At 38.1% G+C, this 20,570-nt stretch overlaps 1 protein-coding gene across 1 annotated transcript in view; it reads right to left on the reverse strand.

Moving 5' to 3' along the window:
* Phc3 (polyhomeotic homolog 3 (Drosophila)) overlaps positions 1-20,570 on the reverse strand; it is a 73,413-nt gene that overhangs the window by 32,787 nt on the left and 20,056 nt on the right. Inside the window, exons 5-7 of the mRNA XM_013016263.1 lie at positions 15,619-15,777; positions 13,343-13,450; positions 8,211-8,457 (exon numbers count right to left, since the gene is read on the reverse strand). Coding sequence (XP_012871717.1) covers positions 8,211-8,457; positions 13,343-13,450; positions 15,619-15,777 — 514 coding nt within the window. The remainder of the gene's footprint in view (positions 1-8,210; positions 8,458-13,342; positions 13,451-15,618; positions 15,778-20,570) is intronic.

The raw sequence follows: 20,570 nt of genomic DNA on the forward strand, positions 1-20,570 counted from the left end.
ACACACTTCTAACTAAAAGTCAAAGCAATTAGCTGAAGATTCCCAAATGAATTTCTAAATGAGTTGGATGAAGTCTTATTATATGATTAGAAAAGAACTGAAACTTAATGACCATTCCAAATCTAAGAGATTAGTTTTACTTGCAGAAAATGAGGCAATCAGAAGCCATCCTATCTAAATAAAAGATCCTGTTTACCTCTCTCTCACACAAATTCTAAGTGATATTAGATCTTCTTCACAGGAGCTACTCACAACACAGATAAATACAAAAAATTATTATCATTAAGTCGTGAGTAGTTAGCAGTAGATCATGCCTATAATCCTAGCCAGCAGAAAGGCCGAAACTGGATTATGGTTTGCGTTCATGAGACTATCTCATCCAACTACAAATCTGTCATCCCAGCTACATGGGAAGCAGACATGCAAGACCTATCTGAAAAATAATGAAAACAAAATGGGTTGGGAATGGGCTCAAGTGATAGACTGCCCGCACGCAACTATAAAGCTCCAAGCTCAAACCCTACTACCAAGTTACCCCAAAACAAAAATCTGCTGTGAGTAGCTCCCCCATCACTAGTCCTCCTCTACAGACTGGCTCTCATGTTTAGACACAGGGAGATGCTAGTGAAATATAAAATTGGAATCTGGGTGCACCAGATGGTAAAATAACTACTTATACTATAAGTAAAAAATTATATTTTAAAAGCTGGGAACTGGTAGTTCATGTGTGTAATCATTGCTACTCAGGAGGCTTGAGAGCCAGAGGATCACGGTTCAAAGCCAGACTGAGCAAAACAGCATGGCTAGTAGCATGGTTCAAGCAGAGCAAGCAAGCAGAGCAAATGTGAAGCTCTTAGATCAAACTCTGATACTGCCAAAAAAAGAACAATTACACAACAATAACAACAACAAAAAACATTTAAAGACAGGACAGATTTTTTTGTTGTTAAAACTAAGAATGTTAAGATAGAAGCTATGTAAATCCTTGAATTTACTTTTACATTCAAACCACATTTGCAACAGAAATCTCGTTTTTAAAAACCTTCCATTTTTAAAATTTTTGTGTTAGATTACTATTTTACATTTAAGCATACTTTAAAGAAATTAATAGCTAAAAAATATTAATTCGGGAAGTGGCGCTGTAGCTCAAGTGGTAGAGCGCTCGCCTTGAGCTGAAGAGCTGAGGGACAGCGCCCAGGCCCAGAGTTCAAGCCCCACGACCGACAAAAAAAAAAAAAAAAGAATTCATAACACTGAGTGTGGCACAGGGCTGGGTTACGAACTGTTGATGCACCCCCCCCCCCAATTCTGATGTTAAGGCCTTTACCTTCAATGTCATTGTGTTAACAGATGTAAATTCTAGAGAATTAATTTAGGCTAAACGTGGTAATAAAGAATAAGGGGATCCAAGAAGAGGATATTACCATTATCACCTTATACTCCCCAAACATTGGAGCACCCAAATATGTTAAGCAAATACTCTCAAACTTACACAATAAAATAGATCCAAACACGATAATACTAGGAGACTTTAATATCCTACTGTCACCAAAGGACAGGTCTACCAACCAGAGGACTGGCAAAGAAGCTACCAAATTAAGTGAGGCCATATTTCAAGGGAAACTAACTGACATATACTGAGTTTTTCACCCTAAAATGCACAGTACACATTCTTCTCAGCAGCCCATGGAACTTTCTCCAAAATAATACCATAGTTCATACAAGGAACTTAGGCAAATACAAGGGGATTGACATAATCCCCTGTATCCTATCCGACCACAGTAAAATTAAGCTAGTTCTCAGTAACAAATCATACCGTAGAAATTACTCAAATACATGGAAAATTGAACAGCACGCTTCTAAGCAAAACCTGGGTAACAGAAGAAATCAAAGAAGAAATTAAAAAGTTCCTACAATTTAATGAAAATGAATACACATCAAAAAGAAACCTGTGGGACACAGCAAAAGCAGTCCTGAGGGGCAAAATTACCACCCTCAGTGCCCACATCAAGAAAGTAGAGACAGGGAGATGGGAAGGGACAGGAAGGGGAAACAAAGGAGGAGGCAACGATGCTTGATAAGAAATGTACTCATTATTTGCCCATGTAATTGTAACTCCTCTGTACGGTATTTTCACAATAAGAGACAGACCAAGTAAATAATCTCATGTTGCAATTAAAACTGCTAGAAAAACATGAAAAAAAGAACCTAAAGTTACTAGACAGAGCCAGATAACCAAATTAAGAGCTGAAATTAACGATAGAGGAAAATTATAAATAAAATTAATAAAAAGCTAGTATTTTGAAAAAATAAATAAAATTGATGGACCTTTGGCAAGATTAATTAAAAAGAGAGGAAACCCAAATTAACAAGATTAGGGATGCCATGAGAAAAATCACAAACACCCAAGACATCCAAACAATTATAAAGAACTATTTTCAAAAGCTATATGCCCTAAAGAAAGAAAACCTAGCAGAAATGGATTCATTTTTAGAGAAATACAAGTTGCCCAAACTGAGCAAAGAAGAAACAAGTCAAATAATCCAGTATCTTACAATGAGATACAGGAAACAATCAGAAGTCTTCCAACAAGGAAAAGCCCAGGACCAGGTAGATTCACAACGGAATTCTGTAAGACCTTTAAAGAAGAACTAATGCCCACACTCCTTAAGCTCTTCAGAGAAATAGAAAAGGAGGGAGCTATCCCAAACTCATTCTATGATGCCAATATCACACTCATCCCAAACCAGGCAAGACCCAACAAAAAAGAACTACAGACCAATCTCCTTGATGAACACAGATGCAAAGATCCTTAACAAAATTCTAGTTAACAATATCCAGAAACACATTAAAAAATACACACACACACACACACACACACACACACACACACACACACGTGTGTAGGCTTCATCCTAGAGACCTGGGGATGGTTTAACATATGTAAATCAATAAATGTAATCCAACACATCAACAGATCCAAGTGTAAAGAACCATATGATTATCTCCATTGATGCAGAAAAGGCTTTTGATAAGACACAACATTTATTCATGTTAAAAGGCAGAAGCCAAAATTAAAATAAATAAATAAATAAAAATAAATAAAAGGCAGAAGCCAGGCACTGGGGGCTCACGCCTGTAATCCTAGCTACTCAGGAGGCTGAGATTTGAGGATGAGGTTCAAAGCTAGCCCAGGTAGGAAAGCCCTGAAACTCTTATCTCCAATAAAAACCCACTAGAAAACCAGAAGTGGCGCATTGGCTTAAGCGGTAGAGCACTTGCCTTGAGCTGAAGAGCGCAGGGACACTGCCCAAGCCCAGAGTTCAAGCCAGCCCCATGACCGACCAAAAAAAAAAAGTGCTGGAGAAAATAGGAACAGAAGGAACATTCCTTAAAACAATAAAAGCCATATATGGCAGATCAATAGCCAATATTATACTTAATGGGGAAAAACTACAACCGATTCTCCTAAAATCAGGAACAAAGCAAGGATGTCCACTTTCTCCATTCCTTTTCAATACAGTCGTGGAATCCTTAGCCAGAGCAGTAAGGCAAGAAAAAGACATTAAAGGGATCCACATAGGGAAAGAAGAAGTTAAACTATCCCTTTTTGCAGATGACATGATACTATACCTCCATGATCCCAAAAACTCCACCTCCAAACTCAGAACTTATAAACCACTTCGGCAAAGTAGCAGGATACAAAATCACAAAAATCAGCTGCCTTCTTGTACACAAACAATGTACAAGCAGAAAGGGAAATAAAATATTTAGGAATTAACCTAACCAAAGATGTAAAAGAACTATTTAATGAAAACTATAAAAACTATAAAAAAAAAAAAAGGGCTGGGATGTAGCTCAGTGGCAAAGGGCTTGCCTAGCAAGTGCAACGTCCTGGGTTCGATCCCCAGTACCAAAAAAGAAAAGACAAAAAAAATACAGTTTAACAAAAAACTATAAAAAATGAAATTACAGAGGACACCAGGAAATGGAAAGACCTTCCATGCTCTTGGGACTTAATATAGTGAAAATGGCCATGCTGCCAAAATTAATATACAAATGCAATGCAATTCCTATTAAAATTCCAATGATGTACAAAATTTCATATGGAACAACAAAAGACCTAGAATAGCCAAAACACCTCTAGGCAAAAAAGACAACATGGAAGGGATCTCGACGCCAGACTTCAAATTCTACTATAGAGCCATAATAACAAAGACAGCATGGACTGGCACAAAAACAGACCCAAAAACCAATGGAACAGAAGATCCAGAAAGAAAACCACATGCCTACAGTCAGCTGATATTTGACAAAGGAGCCAAAGACATACAGTGGAAGAAGCACAGCCTCTTCAACTACTGGCACTGGGAAAACTGGGCGGCCACATGCAGAAAACTAAAAGTGGACCCCAGCCTATCACCATGCACCAACATCAACTCAGAATGGATTAAAGATCATAACATCAAACCTGAATCTCTGAAACTACTGCAGGACAGAGTAGGAGAGACACTTGAACTTATAGGCACAGGCAGGAACTTCCTGAACATAGTTCCAGAGTCACAATAAATTGGAGAGAGACCAGACAAATGAGACTAGCTTAAAAAGTTTCTGCACAGCTAAAGACATAGCAACCAAGCTAGAAAGACAACCAACTAACTAGGAAAAAATATTTACCAGCAATGTATCAGACAAGGGGTTAATATCCAATATATACAGGGAATTCAAGAAACTAATCTCTCCCAAATCTAACAAACCATTACTAAGTGGGCAAAGGAACTAAAGAGAGACTTCTCAGAAGAAGAGATAAAAATGGCAAAGAAACACATGAGGAAATGTTCCCCCTCCCTGGTTGTACAGGAAATGCAAATAAAGACAACCCTGACATACCACCTTACCCCAGTCAGAATGGCCCACATCCTAAAATCAGCCAACGACAAACGCTGGAGGGGATGCAGAGAAAGAGGAATCCTATTACACTGCTGGTGGGAATGTACACTTATACAACCACTTTGGAAAGCAGTCTGGAAGGTCCTTAGAAAGCTAAATATTGACCTCCCCTATGACCCAGCCATACCACTCCTAGGCATCTATCCTGCACAACAGGAACCAATATACAAGGACACATGCACCTCCATGTTCATTGCAGCACTGTTCACAATAGCCAGGATATGGAAACAACCCAGATGTCCCACCACAGATGAGTGGATCCAAAAATTGTGGTATCTATACATAATGGAATATTATGCAGCCATTAGAAAGGACAAAATAATGGCATTTGCAGGGAAATGGATGGTACTAGAAGAAATCATGTTGAGTGAGGTATGCCAAGAGCAAAGAGACAAACATCACATAGTCTCCCTGGTAAGTAGATGTTAAATCCAAAACGTTAAGATTATACGACAAAGTTAATAAGACTTGAGAATCAAAAGACCTTCACTCATCTGGTCAAATCACTACTAAATTACCCCATGCTGCTGATCATACATATGGTATATGTCTGTTCACTGGAGGGAAACTAGGATGAGGACACAGAACTAGAGGGAATAAGGAAAAAACATACAACAATGGGACCCATCAGCTGGACTGGACTTTGATCAAAACGAACCAAGCAACTCAATGGCAGCGATGGGAGGGAGGAAATGAGTGGGAAAGAGGGACACTATGCAAAAGGAAAGGAATGTGCACATTACCCGATGTGGAAGAAATAACTGTATTGTCAAAGCTGATAGAACTCATAAACTTTATAGACCACAATAGACAATTTGCCCCATGAAAGTTAGAATGTGTCTATGAATTTAACTAAGCATCACTGTCCCACAATACTGTAAAATTTGCAAAATTATGTAATCACTTAATCACAATAAAGAAGTTGCAAAAAACAAAAAGTGAGAGGGCACTGACTTGATGGGGAGTAGTGTACCAGTAAGAAGAGCCCTCAGAGAGATCCCCTCCATCATTCTCTGTATTCTGAGGAAGGCCATGTGTGAACACAGCGAGAAAGCCTCTACAAGCCAAGAAGAGATCCCTCACCTGAAACTGGCATTGCCAGGCCTGTCTTGGGCTTTCTAGCTTCCTAAACTATGGTAACTTGTTTACGGCAGCAATAGCAAACCACACAATATTTTCACTACACAAAATATAGGTATATATTTTTTTCAACTACAATACTGCATAAAAGCCCTAAAAATTGCTTTACAAACTTCAGTCTAATGCAATTCATGATTTCCAGACATTTGGTTAAACTTCACCTTACTTTTATATACTAAAAATAGAAAGGCACAATGCCTATGTTCATCTGTTCATATAAAATACTATTTACCAAAATGAACTCCAGGAAATGAAAAAAATGCTGTTTTTGTTTTCTTTCCTTTTTTTTTTTTGTGCTGGTCCTGGGGCTTGAACTCAGGGCCTAGGTGCTATCCCTGAGCCTGTACTCAAAGCAAGAGGTCTACCATTTAAACCACAGCATCACTTCCAGCTTTTTCTGAGTAGTATACTGGAAATAAGAGTCTCACAGACTTTCCTGTCTGGGATGGCTCCAAATAGCAATCCTGAGATCTCAGCCTTCTGAGTAGCTTAGGATTATAGGTGTAGGCCACAAGCACTGGACCTTTTCTTCCCTTTTTGTTCTGCTTGTTTATTTTTTATGTTTTTATCACTGTAAGGGGAGGCACAGAAATGGAGGGACGAAGGGTGAGCAAATGCAGCAATTATACTCACTGGATACTATGTTGAAATGAACTATACAACAACTTGTGGGATGGGAGAGGAAAAACTGGGAAAGAGCAAGGGAAGGGGTGACACTGTTCAAAAAGAAATGTACTCTACCTGATTTACGTAACTGTAACCCCTCTGTACATCACCTTTATAATAATAATTTAAATTTTTTTAAATAAAGAAAAAATGAAAATAAAAATAGAATTACCAACTAACAAGCTGAAACTCCACTTCAAGGAAAAAATGGTAAAGAAAATTCAACTATTTTAGCACTCTAAAATACATGTAAAAAAACAATAATACCAATTATAATAATAATTAGACAACACTACCTAAAAACATAACATATAACCTATAGACACAGTTCTAATTGATGAAAAAGACATTGCCAATTCTAAAATCTCTCAAAATAATCTTAGTTTCAGATCTACTTCCCATCAATAAGAAGACAGGAACCAAGAGTGAAACATAGCTGTGGCTTTGTCATAAAACATGTATTATTTTGAAGAACTACAGCATGAGGTTTAAACAAATTCAGACATGTGGTACTTACGGGGCACTGGTAGGTCATGCCTGTAATCCTAACTACTCAGGAGGCTGAAATTTGAGGATCATGGTTTAAAGCCAGCCAGGGCAGGAAAGTCCGTGAGACTCTTATCTCCAATGAACCACCAGAAAACTGGAAATGGCCCTGTGGCTCCAATGGTAGAGTGTTAGCCGTGAGCACCAAGAGGCTCAAGGACAGTGCCCAGGCCCAGAGTTCAAGTCCCACAACTGACCAAAGAGAGAAAAAAGAAGAGAAAAAATGTGGTGCTCTGCAAAAGATCATGTAGTTGTTGTTGTTGTTGTTTTCTTTTCCCAGTTATAGGGCTTGAAATATGAAAAGAAGTTAAATGAACTGGGGGGGAGGGGGGAGGGATTGAGGTGGGGGCCGGGGGGGGAGGATGGGAAGGGGAAACAAAGGAGGAGGCTACAATGCTTGATAAGAAATGTACTCATTATCTTGCCCATGTAATTGTAACCCCTCTGGTACAGTATTTTCACAATAAAAAAATAAAAAGAAAAAAAAGAAAAGAAAACTGAAAGAAAAAAAGAAGTTAAATGAAGGAACAAGCACATTTTAGTCACATATAATAAGTCTAAAAAGTAAAGCAGAATATGAAAGAATAGAAAGAAGATCCTTACCTGAAGTTGTTGCAACAAAGGAAATTATGTTTGGCAGTATTGGGATTTGAACGCAGGGCCTGTGCTTGCTAGGCAAACACTCTTACCACTGAACTAGGCTCTCCAGCTCTCAAAATTTTTTAATGTATACAGTAAGATGCTTTTCTTTAATTAATGGAATGCACATTTTTAAATGGTTTTCAAATGTCATTCTTTTAATTAATGAAATACACATTTTAAAATGGTTTTCAAATGTCATTCTTTTCATTTTGCTCTATCTTCTAAGAAAATAAATGATGCAACTATTTTCAACAAAAATTTTATCCTACCTGGTGCTATTAACTGGTGAATACTTGATGTCCGGGTGACAGCTGTGCTTCTTGACTCCAGACTTGGACTTTCTCCTTTCTTGTTACTTTCTGGAGAAGGATCTCGTTGGCTGATTTTAGAACTGGTCACTGTTGTTTTGTTATGACAAATTGTCAATGACTGGGTTTGACTAGTGCTTTTCGGTGGACCATTTTGTGAGCTAGACAGTACACCCAACTTCTGGCTACGTAATGTTAAATTTTGAACCTAAGAACCACATAACAGAAAATAAAGATGAATACACAATGTTGTAATAAATACAGTGATCATTACAATTATAAGAACATGACAACACAAGAATATTATACTTTTCACACAGAATCAAGTACTTCAAACAACAGATTAATGTTGAAGGAATGGAGAATTATTCTAAGTCATCTTAAATATAATTAAGTGGCTTTTTATTTTATTAGAAATGTAGGGGGTAGGGATAGGATAGTGGTAAAGGAAGAAGAAAAGGAAAAGGAGAAGGGAGAGGAAGGAAAGATGAATCATTTAGACTAAATGAAAGCAGAATGAATAAATGAATGTATGTAGAGAAAAAGAGAGGAACGAGGAACAAAGAGACAAAGACAGAAGGAAAAAGGAGAGGAAAAGATAGACGAAAGGAGAAAAGAATAGATACCACAGATAATGATAATGTGAAGAAAGTATGCTACAATATTCTGCATTAAATGCAACCAGCTCTAACTACAGAGATGAGAACACTAACCTTGCTGATTTTTTTTTTTTTTGGTTGGTTGTGAGGCTTGAACTCAGGGTCTGGGCACTATCCCTGAGCTCTCTGTGCTCAAGGCTAGCGCTCTACCACTTGAGCCAGAGCAGCACCATTTCTGGTTTTTGAGTGGTTCATTGGAGATAAGAGTCTCATGGGGACTTTTCTGCTAGAACTGACTTCCAACCACAACCCTCAAATCTCAGCCTCTGGTGCCTGGCCCTTGCTGTATTTTTAAAAATCATTTTCATAAAATTTTCAAAAATTCTGTTGTTACAGAACACTTACAGTCATTGAGAACTTTCATGAAAACAAAAGATTACTGAAAAGCCCTGAAATGAGTCTGTTTCTTGGCCCTGTCTATAACTGGGACTATTCTAAATAATCTTCAAGTAGAAAGTTACAAGGATTATCCCAAACTCTCAACCAAGATTTATAACATTTCCAAACATTAAGGAAAAAAAAAAATCCCTCACTAAAAGCCACCTCTCATTTCTCGCCTATCTGGAATTAAGACACCAAATATATTTTGTGCTAGCCCTGACCCTGGGAGGTAAAGTCAAGTAAATGAGATTCTAAAGTAACAAAGCAAATGATATACTGGCTGCTTTATAAAAGTTCTTCAGTTTCATTTATGTTCTGTCTCTATATTATCAGCTAATGCTCAAAGCCTATACTGTCCCTATCCACTGTTAAAAACAGTGCTCAGGCTGGGAAGGTGGCTCAGTGGTAGAGTGCTTGCCTTGCATGCCAGAGGCCCTGGGTTCAATTCCTCAGCACCACATAAGCAAAATGAAAAAAGCCGAAAGTGGCGCTATGGCTCAAGTGGTAGAGCGCTAGCCTTGAGCTGAAGAGCTGAGGGACAGCGCCCAGGCCCAGAGTTCAGGCCCCATGACCGGACCCAAAAAAAAAAAAAAACAGTGCTCAGTCAAAAGAAGGTACTAAATAAGTGTTCTTACCAGGCAACTTGAAGTATTAACCAGTGGTTTTTTGTTTTTTGGGTTTTTTTTTGGTCCATAGTGGGGCTTGAACTCTGGGCTTGGGCGTTGTCCCTGCGCATTTCAGCTCAAGGCAAGTGCTCTACTGCTTGAGCCAAGGCGCCACTTCTGGTTTTCTAGCCTGGGCTGGCTTTGAATCGTGAGCCTCAGCTCTCAGCCTCCTGAGTAGCTAGGACTACAGGCGTGAGCCACCTCGCCCAGCTTATTAACCAGTTCTATTGTAAGCTACTGATATGTTCTGAATATGAAACATCAAGCTAACATGCTTATGAACTGAAGGCTTGATACTTGTGTTTTGTTGTTTTTGTTGGTTGTGGGGCCTGAACTCTGGGCCTGGGTGCTGCCTCTCAGCTCTTCAGCTCAAGGCTATCGCTCTACCACTTAAGCCAGCTTATTTCTGCTTATGTGGTGCTAAGGAATCAAACAGAGCGCCTCATGCATGCAAGGCAAGCAGTCTACCATTGAGCCACCATCCCAGCCCCAAGGCCTGATACTTGGTGGGGTAAGAGAAATGATTAGATCATGAACACTCTGTCTTCAATGGCTTCATTCCATTGATAGATCCAAAGTTTGAATAGACTGTTGGGATGTGATGGGACTTCTGTGGAAAGTGAAGCACAGTTGGAATAAAGGAATCATGGGGGCATGTTTTTGAGGGGTATTCTGGAACTCTACTCCTTTCCTCTGATACTCTGCCTCCTTCTGCCATGAAGAGAGATATTCTGTTCCACCACATGCTCCTTACCCTGATATACTGCCTCACCCCAATCCAGAATTGACATCTAGCTTACCATGAGACCTAAAACTATGAGGCAAAAGAAATTGTTCCTCCTCTTAAAACTGTTCACTCTGCTATTTGTCACAGTGACTAAGAAAGAACTAATTAATAACAGAAAAGAGGTACTAGAGAAGAGAGGTCATTCCTGCACCTAAATCTGTTGTTTGTTTTGGGCTTTTTTTGGAGGGGAGCCAGTCGTGGGCCTTAACCTCCAAGTCTGGGGTCTGTCCCTCAGCTTTTGTGCTCAGGGCTAGCACTCTACCACTTGGGCCACAGTTCCACCTCCAATTTTTTTGTGGTTAACTTTTCTTCCAAGACTGGCTTTAAATGGTGATCCTTATATCTTAACCTCTTAAGTAGCTAGGATTACAGCCACCAGCACCCAGCCTATCTGTGGTTTTCAAGCCTCTGTAAGATATACATCAGGAAATTGAAATTTTAGGTATACAGGTTAGATAAGCCTAAAATGCTGTAAGCAGAGCTTAATGGGTGATTATGATAGTAGCTTAGAAAACAAGAATGTTGATATGAGTGTGAGCAAATGTCATGTACTCATAAAATTTCAGATAGGAAAAAAAATAAAAAGGATTCTATTAGGTATTAAAGCAGAGATAGGTATGCACATCATATTGTGGCAAAGAACATGTCTACATTTTGTCTGTGTCTGAGATTTTGTGAGAGACTGACTTTAAACATGATAGAATAATTAATCTGGCAGAGGAAATCTCATAGGCAGCTCAGCATCATGCTAGGACATAGATATTCCCAGCAGGTTTTAATAAGTTACAGACAAACTTGGGAGAAAATAGAAAAGTGGAAATAGGTATAAAACTTGTAGCCTAGCCAGAAATGGATTGTGTTTAAAGTTGTGGACAAGGAAGATTTGGCTTTTAAGAGGTTAGTACAATCAATAGGATGTCAAGGATTTTGTATTAGAATATTTATTTTTCATGGAAATGGAGGTGTGACTCAAGTAGTAGAGTGACAGCCGTCAGCAAAAATATTTATTTTTCACATTACCACTCATAGTCCTCCATAATCTATGTCCAAATCACACTGAGAACCACTTTTTACTCCTTCCACCAATAATTTCTGTCACAATGTTCTATTCTTCATTCTTCAGGGATTAGGCTCTTCCAGTCCTAATACCATTCTTCCTTAAAGCTATCTCTTAACACCAGGCACTAATGGCTCACACCTATAATCCTAGCTACTCAGGAGGCTGAGATAAGAGGATTGTAGTTCAAAGCCAGCCTGGGCAGGAAAGTCTGTGAGTCTTATCTCCAATTAGCCACTAGAAAACCAGAAGTGAGCTGTACCTCAAAGTGGTAGAGTGCTAACAATGTGCACAAAAGCTGAGGGACAGAGCCCAGACTAAATTCGAGCCCCATGACCAACAACAACAACAAAAAAGCTATCTCCTGATGTCCAATCCATTATCCCATCCATTTTCCTGAAGAAACATTGGGTCTCAGTATCATTAATCTGATTTTTTTAAACTATGGATTATTTTTTTTCATATAAATGAGATGATACAGAGGAAGTGCACTTTAGCTCATTTTTGTTCTCAGTTCATCAGTAGTTCGTTCCTTTTTATTTCTTAAGTAGTATTCCACTGTGAATTACTGTAATTAGTTTATCATTAGCATATAAAGGACAATTGATTGTTCCCATGTTAGGGCTATTCAGAACTGAGCTGCTATAAACATGTTTAATGTGTCTTTATATGGGTATGTGCTTTCACATCTTTAAGCATAAACATTAGGATTTGCTGGTTGGAATGTTAAATACTTGACTTAATAAGAAAAACTGAAATGCTTCCCAAAGTAGTTCTACCATTTTACTCCTTCACCAAAAATGCTGAGAATCTGATTGTTCTATACCCTCACGAACATGAAATACTATCAGGCTTCCTCATTCTTGCCATTCTAGTAACTACATGATGTTCATGGTTTTGATTTGCATTTATAAAGTTAAAGACAGTTTCAGGTACCTACTGGCCTTTTGAATACTGTTTTTGGTGACATGGCTCTTTAAGTCTTTTGTCCATTTTTCAATTCAATTGCTTATGCTCTTATTATTAAGTTGTAAGCATACTTTGTATTTTCTGGGTACAATCTTTGTCAAATATAAAGACTGTGGATATTGTGGCTTGCTTTTTTATTTTGTAAGGTTTAAAGAACAGTTTTTACTTTTAATAAAGATAAATGCATCCCTACTTTTTATAGATTTCAATCTGAAATGCATAACAAAGAGCTCTGGAATTACAGCAGCTGAAACACAAATTCAATGCTTATCTTTTCTGTATGTGCCAGGATTGAACTTGAACCAAGGGCCTCATGTTTTCACTTAGCTTTTTCTCTCAAGGTTAGCACTCAACTACTTGAGTCACACCTCCATTCCCAGCTTTTTGCTGGTTAACTGCAAGTAAGAATATCTCAATTTGTCTGCCTAGGCTGGTTTTGAACCCTGATCCTTGGATCTCAGCCTCCTGAGTAGCGAGGATTACAGGCATAAGCCACCAGTGCCCCACTGCAATGCTTATCTTTAACATGAAGATCTAGACTTCAAGTACCACATTATGAAGCTAGACAAGCTCACCTGAGTAGCTGCAGACTGACAGGAAGATGACGATGACGACGACGACGACGAGACAACAGGAATGTCAGACTGTACAGCAGCCACAGTGGTAGCGGGTGTGAAAATCAGCTGTACAGACAGAAAACCAAAAAATACCCTAAGGCAAAAGAACATGTCCCACACACAATGTATAGCAGGCAAGAGACTGAAATTTGTGACAGAAAGACAATGTAGTTTAGGACTATCCCCTAAGCAAAAGGTTTCACATGGTAAGAGAAGTTTCTGATAATGAGAACTCAAAAAAACAAAAAAAAATTTCAAGCAGTTTTGAACCAGCTTATGCTCCTGATGAGTAGGAAAAATAAATCAGTACTCAAAGAAAATACATTTTGGTGATATGATATCCTCAAACCATATTTTGTCCCAAATTAGCTATTATACTTAAGTTTTACTACACTCAAAACTGTTCTCAGGTTCCTGAAATAGAAAGCTACCATCACTAGTTGGGGCACAAATTATATTTCAAGGAGAAACAAGAAACACAAAGTTCTGTTCTCTTACAAGGATAACTGTGCTACACACAAAACTACAATGTTTCACTCAGAAAAGATATATAAGATGAGCCTAGGCTGATTTCCATTTTCAAACTATTCATGAAGAAATATTCATTCTAAATGTTACGATAAAATAGAATAAAAGAGTAAATACCCAATTTATTTCTTCAACCTTTTAATATTAAACAAATTCTATTCTAACGTAATGCAATCTACCTAATTTAACCTAATACATTATGACAGTTATCAAAAAATATCTAAGTACCCTATTTCAAAATTATTTCAAGAAGTATTCAGTTCCTCACTGCTGTTTAAGCCAAAAAGACCAACTAATAAATCTTTTAATCTTGAATTTTGTATTAGTATGTTAACTACAAAATAACGGGTTTCACTTTGACATTTTCATATACTCACACCTATAACATCTTTGATCATATTCACCATCCCATTACCTTCCCTTATCCCCCAACCCCTTTCTGCTCCCCGTAAAGAAATCTTTTAAACTTTAGTTCTTTATTATTTTACTAAACTTAAACACAGCTTAATCTGATAGCAACCATTTCAAATGGCTCAAGCTAACTGTATTTTATTTTATTTTGCACTGGTCCAGGGACTTGAGCTCGGGGGCTGGGCACAGCTTCCCCAAGCTTCTTTTGCTTAAGGCAAGCACTCTACCACTGGAGCCACAGCTCCATTTCTGACTTTCTTCAGAGTAGTTTATTGGAGAAAAGGAGTCTCACAGACTTTCCTGACTGGGCTGGTTTGAACCACGATCTCAGCCTTATGAGCCACAGATGCTTGGATTATTTTTTTAATTATATTTCCAACCTAATTTTAAAGAACATTATTAAAGATATAATGAGAAATAATGACAAGGTGTACTGAATAATCTTGAAGTAAATAAAAGGTGAGTCATATCATTATTTTCTGTTAGAAATATGAGTGGAAACTAACTTTCCAATTTTAGAACAAGAATTGGGAATCTAGACATATATAAACAGTTCAATGGACAAAAAAGAATACACATTAGAGCCAGTCAAAGCTTTCATCTAAGTTCTGAAAAAAATAAATGTCAACCAATTTCTACATTCCTCAAAGATGCCAAACAATTAAATTAGGAAATCAGTATGCACCCAACTACAGAATAACCAAATTAACATTCCTGTATTTGTTTAAAAAAAATTAGAGTGCAGAAAAGAACACAATCTTACAGATTTGATGTGAAAGTAACTAAGACCTTTAAGAATCATTTGGTTAATTATCAGGAACTCCAATCCAGGTTATAAATTCTTACTTACAGGGTATAAATTCTTACTTACAGCTACTGACTAAGTTATTAATATTTCTTACTGTTTAATTAAATCTAAAATGTCAGAAGTATATATTGATTCACCAATCATTGTAAGTACTAAAATTATACTATAAGACATCAATTCACTTCGATTTCAGAAATACTAAAATGTGAGGGAAAAAATTCTGAAAAAGACAAAACTTAGTATAACAAAATAATCATTACAAAATTTCTGTTAGATTCCCATGACTGACAAGTAGTATTTGTTACCAAGAAGGACTAATTCAAAGTAGATTTATCTGTGACATTTATAAAAGGCATTAAAAGCTAGGCATACACACAAAAAATTTACCATTTCTTAAGTATTAAAAATGCCTCATTGCACTCAGTCTAGAAACATTTTGATCTCTCAAGTCCTTAAACACTGAAAACTTTTGGTGCTCATGTCTTACCATTTGAGCTCGGAGATACATTTGAGCTTGGCTTGCAGTTAGGGTAGGAGAGGTACTCCCTAGTAACATAGTCTGTTGGGTAATACTGCCGCTGGTAGAACTGGAAGCCTGGGAACGGCTTATTAACTGTGCAGGAGTAGGAGAAGTGGAGAGGTTGATCTAAGGAAGAAAACATATCAGGTCATAGACTTCCATTTCTTGCCTCCAAGTTACTGAATTTCACCAAGATGCAATTAGTCAATCAATGGTATAAACTATGGCCGAGGAACCCAAAAAGGAGATCTTTAGTTTTGACAGATCTCACTTTGGGCAATTATTTGCATGTAAGCAAACAATGCCATGGACTGGTTAGTAAGCAGGACAATTTTTAAGGATATCTACAATGTATTTCAGTAAAATTTCCAATAATTTGTCATTTCTACTAGTACCCAAAAATTAGAGCTAATATTTTATTACCATTAAATATAATGATTTAAATATTCTAATCAACAGTTTTTTTTCTTCTTGTCACATTTTTGGGCATTTATAAAGTGAGCAAAAATTAAAACATAAGCAATTTACATGTAAAAACATACAGAAAACATTTAACTAATATAAAGTTGTAATTTAACCTTTCAGATCAGAAGCAATAACAATTGTAATTTGCCAAACAAATGGAAAAATCCTAAAACTAGTTTAAACACTATGTTAAAGTTTTAAAACTGCTGAATGACTCATGACTGTAATACTAGCAACTCAGGAGGCTGAGATTCAGAGGTAGGCAAGACCAGCTTGGGCAGAAAAATCCACTAGACTCCATCTCCAAAATAATCAGCAAAAAGCAGTGCCAGGGGCATGGCTTAAGTTGCTGAGCATTAGCCAAGCAAGACCTGAGCTCAAAAATACTTTTTGAATAAAGTAATGTATATCAAACCATAGAAAAACAAACATGAAAGTAATAACTAGTTGAATCTATGAAAGGAAACTAGGGTAGGGTACATAAGTGAAGAGAGCAAAAGGGGAAATGTATATCTTTTTTACTATCCAACTTTATATATATGCCTCATCTATTTTATACTAAAAAACTTTTGTTGACTGGCAATTGTACAACTACTTAAAGTTAATAAAAATATATTTTTAAAAATATTTTCAAGCCAAGAACTGGTAGCTAACAGCCTGTAATTCTAGCTACTCAGGAGGCTGAGATCTGAGGATCCAGGCTCAAAGCCAGGAGGGGCAAGAAAGTCCATGAGACTCTTATCTCCAATTAACCACTAGAAAACTGGAAGTAGTGCTGTGGCTCAAACAGTAGAGTGCTTGCCTTGAACTGAAGAGCACAGGGACAGCACCCAAGCCCAAAGTACAAGCCCCAAGACTGACAAAAAATATATGTGTATATATTTTTTTCAAACAAAGTATAATACCATCAACTCAAATTCTATGAAACAAAGCAGAAAATAAAATTAAGAAATAATTTATTACATTTCTAGCTGGATATAGTGGCTCACACCTGTAGTGCTAGCTAGCACTTGAGAGGCTGAGGCAGGAAAACCACAAGGTCAAGGCTAGTCCAAGATATACAGTGAGTTCTGGAACAGTATGGGCTCAGAAAAAGCAAAGGAGGGAGACAGAGAAAAAGAGGTAGAAAGAGGAAAAGAGAAGACAGGAAAGGAGGGAGGAAGTAAAGAAGGGGAGGAAGAAAAAAGGGAAGGAGGAAAACTGTTGATCTGACATGATATATCAATATGAAAAATTAGGTAGAGCCAGGCACCGGTGGCTCACACCTGTAATCCTAGCTACTCAGGAGACTGCAATCTGAGGATCATGGTTCGAAGCCAGCCTGGGCAGTAAAGTCCATGAGTCTCTTATCTCCAATAAAACACTAGAAAAAAAAAAATGGAAGTGGTGAGAGCCGGGCGCTGGTGGCTCATGCCTGTAATCCTAGCTACTGAGGAGGCTGAGATCTGAGGATCGCAGTTCAAAGCCAGCCTGGGCAGAAAAGACCGTGAGACTCCTATCTCCAATAAACCACCAGAAAACCGGAAGTAGAGCTGTAGCTCAAGTGGTAGAGCGCTCACCTTGAACTGAAGAGCTAAGGGACAGCGCCCAGGCCCAGAGTTCAAGCCCCACGACCAACCAAAAAAAAAAAAAAAACGGAAGTGGTGCTAAGGGTCAAGTGGTAGAGCACTCCCCTTGAGCTGAAGAGTGCAGGGACATCAGCCAGGCCTAGAGTTCAAGCCCCACGACCAACCAAAAAAAAAAAAAAAACGGAAGTGGTGCTAAGGGTCAAGTGGTAGAGCACTCCCCTTGAGCTGAAGAGTGCAGGGACATCAGCCAGGCCTAGAGTTCAAGCCCCACGACCAACAACAACAAAAAAATTAGATAGGTGCTGGTGGCTCACGCCTATAAAACAAACTGCTCAAGAGGCTGAAACCCAAGATGTGCAACTCAAAGGCAGCCTGGGCAGACACCCCAGAAACCCTTTTCTCTAACCACCAAAAAACCAGAAATGAAGCTGTGGTTCAAGTAGTAAATCATAAAGCCCTAAAAAGGTCAAGGCCAGGTACTAGTGTGCATGCGCACTCACACATAAACACACAAACACACACATATACACACAGAAAAGAAAAAAGACAAGGAAAGAAAAAATTAGAATGTACAGCTAATTCACAAGGAGTAGGAGCACTGAAGTTCATTGCGATTGATCTAGGAAGGGGCAAGAGGGCATAAGGGACAGTGATGGAAGGGGTGCCTTTGACCAAAGTACACTGTATGCCTATATGGACATGTCAAAAAAGATCTCCGTATACAATTAATGGATGCCAGGGGATGGGAGGAGGGAAGATAGGAGAAAAATTAGGGAAAGGGTAACAAGTTTGACAAGAAATGTCTTATTTCCTTACTTATGTACTGTAACCCCTCTGTATATCAACTTGACAATAAAAATAAAAAATAAATTAATTTATGCCAATTAAAAAGTGTTTAAAAGGAAAAAGAAGGGGGTAAGGAAAGTGGGAAGAGGAGAAGATTCAGGTGCCAGAAAGGAAGAAACTCAAAAGACAGAGATAGACATACGTTCAAGTTAACACCAAGATAAATAATAGGAATCATTGGGCTTGCACACATAGAACATCCAACTTTGAAAGTTCCTATTCTGATACAAGATTATGAAAATGGTTGTTCAATATGTGAAAAAGGAGCCGAAAAAGCTCCACTCATACATCATGAGAAGCAGCAAAGAAGCTGCTTCTATCTGGCCTGCTCACATTGGAAGAACAGGAGGTGCCTATGGAAATAAAAACTCCTGCATGGTTGCATAATCTATCTCAGTACATTAACATTTGCTGTTCAAGTTCCAAAAAGGGGACTGAAGCCAAGACAGTAGGAGTCTCCCGCAATTATCCCCCTTGAAGAAACATCAATGTGAACCATCCATGAAGGAAAGATAACAGAAAATGGCTATAACAAATAAATAAGACATACTTAAGAGGGCAGGAAGAATCTGTTTGTGTAACAGAATTACACAAAGGAAGTCACTCCCTGATCCCTGTAACTATAAGTACTCTCATTAGCATTAATTCTGGGAGTCACCAAAAAAATAAAACAAAATAAACCCATCTGCCAGTAAAGTGTGTTCTCTAAATATTTTTGTTTTTCAGATCTGAAAACAGTGCTCAATAACCATCAAAATCCCAATATTATTCTTCACAGACAAAAATATCAATCCTAAAAGTTATAAGAATCACAAAAACCCAGAATAGCTAAAGCAATGTAATGTTAGAGGTATCTTTTTTTTTGGGGGGGGGTCCAGTTGTGGGGCCTGAACTCTGGGCCTGGGCACTGTCCCTCAGCTCTTCAGCTCAAGGCTAGCACTCTACCACTTGAGCCACAGCGCCACTTCCGGATTTTTTCTTTTTGCTTATATGGTGCTGAGGAAATGAACCCAGGGCCTCAGGCATGCAAGGCAAGCGCTCTACCACTGAGCCACCTTCCCAGCCCCTGTTAGAAGTATCTTAATACCTGACTTTATATTATACTACATAAGCCACTGTAACAACACAACAAAAACTTGTATTGGAACAAATATGACACAGAAATTAATCCACGCATATACAGCCATCTGATTTTTAATGGAAGTGCCCAAAGTGTATACTGGAGAAAGGACACCTTCTTCAGCAAATGGTGCTGATAAAACTAGATTCCTATCTTTTGTCCTGTACTAATATCAACTTAAAAATAGATTAGGGATTTTAACATAAGACCTGAAACTTTGAAACTATTACAGCGAAGAATATGGAAAACACACAACTTACTGGCACAGGAAGGACAACTAGGATTGCATCAAGCTAAAAAGCTTCCGCACAGCAAAGGATATAGTCAAACAGCCTACATACAGAATGGGGAAAAAATCCTAGCCAACTGTACCTCCAACAGAGATTAGTTACCAAAATATACAGGGAGCTCAAAATTCTATTTTTTGGGGGGGAGGTTGTTTTTTGTTTTGTTTTGTTTTCTGTTTTGGCCAGTCATGGGGCCTGAACTCTGGGCTGGGCACTGTCTCTCACCTCTTCAGCTCAAGGCTAGTGCCCTACCACTTGAGCCATAGCGCCACTTCTGGCTTTTTCTGCTTATGTGGTGCTGAGGAATGGAACCCAAGGCCTCATGCATGCAAGGCAAGAATTCTATCACTGAGTCACCTTCCCAGCCCATGGGAGCTCAAAATTCTAAACTCCCAAAGAACCAATAACCCAATTAATAAATGGGCAGTAAAATGAATAGATATTTCTCAAAAGAAGTACAAATGACCAATAAACACATGGGCATCCAAAATGAAATGTACTATTTACCTCACTTATGCAACTTGTAACCCCTCTGTATATCATCTTTATAATAACAATAAAAATAAAGATAAACACATGACGAAATGCTTAATACCCCTCAAGGAAATGGGGAATCAAAACAACACTAAGAAT

This window comes from Dipodomys ordii, unplaced genomic scaffold, assembly GCF_000151885.1.
Source record: "Dipodomys ordii isolate 6190 unplaced genomic scaffold, Dord_2.0 Scaffold30, whole genome shotgun sequence".
Lineage (NCBI taxonomy): Eukaryota > Metazoa > Chordata > Mammalia > Rodentia > Heteromyidae > Dipodomys > Dipodomys ordii.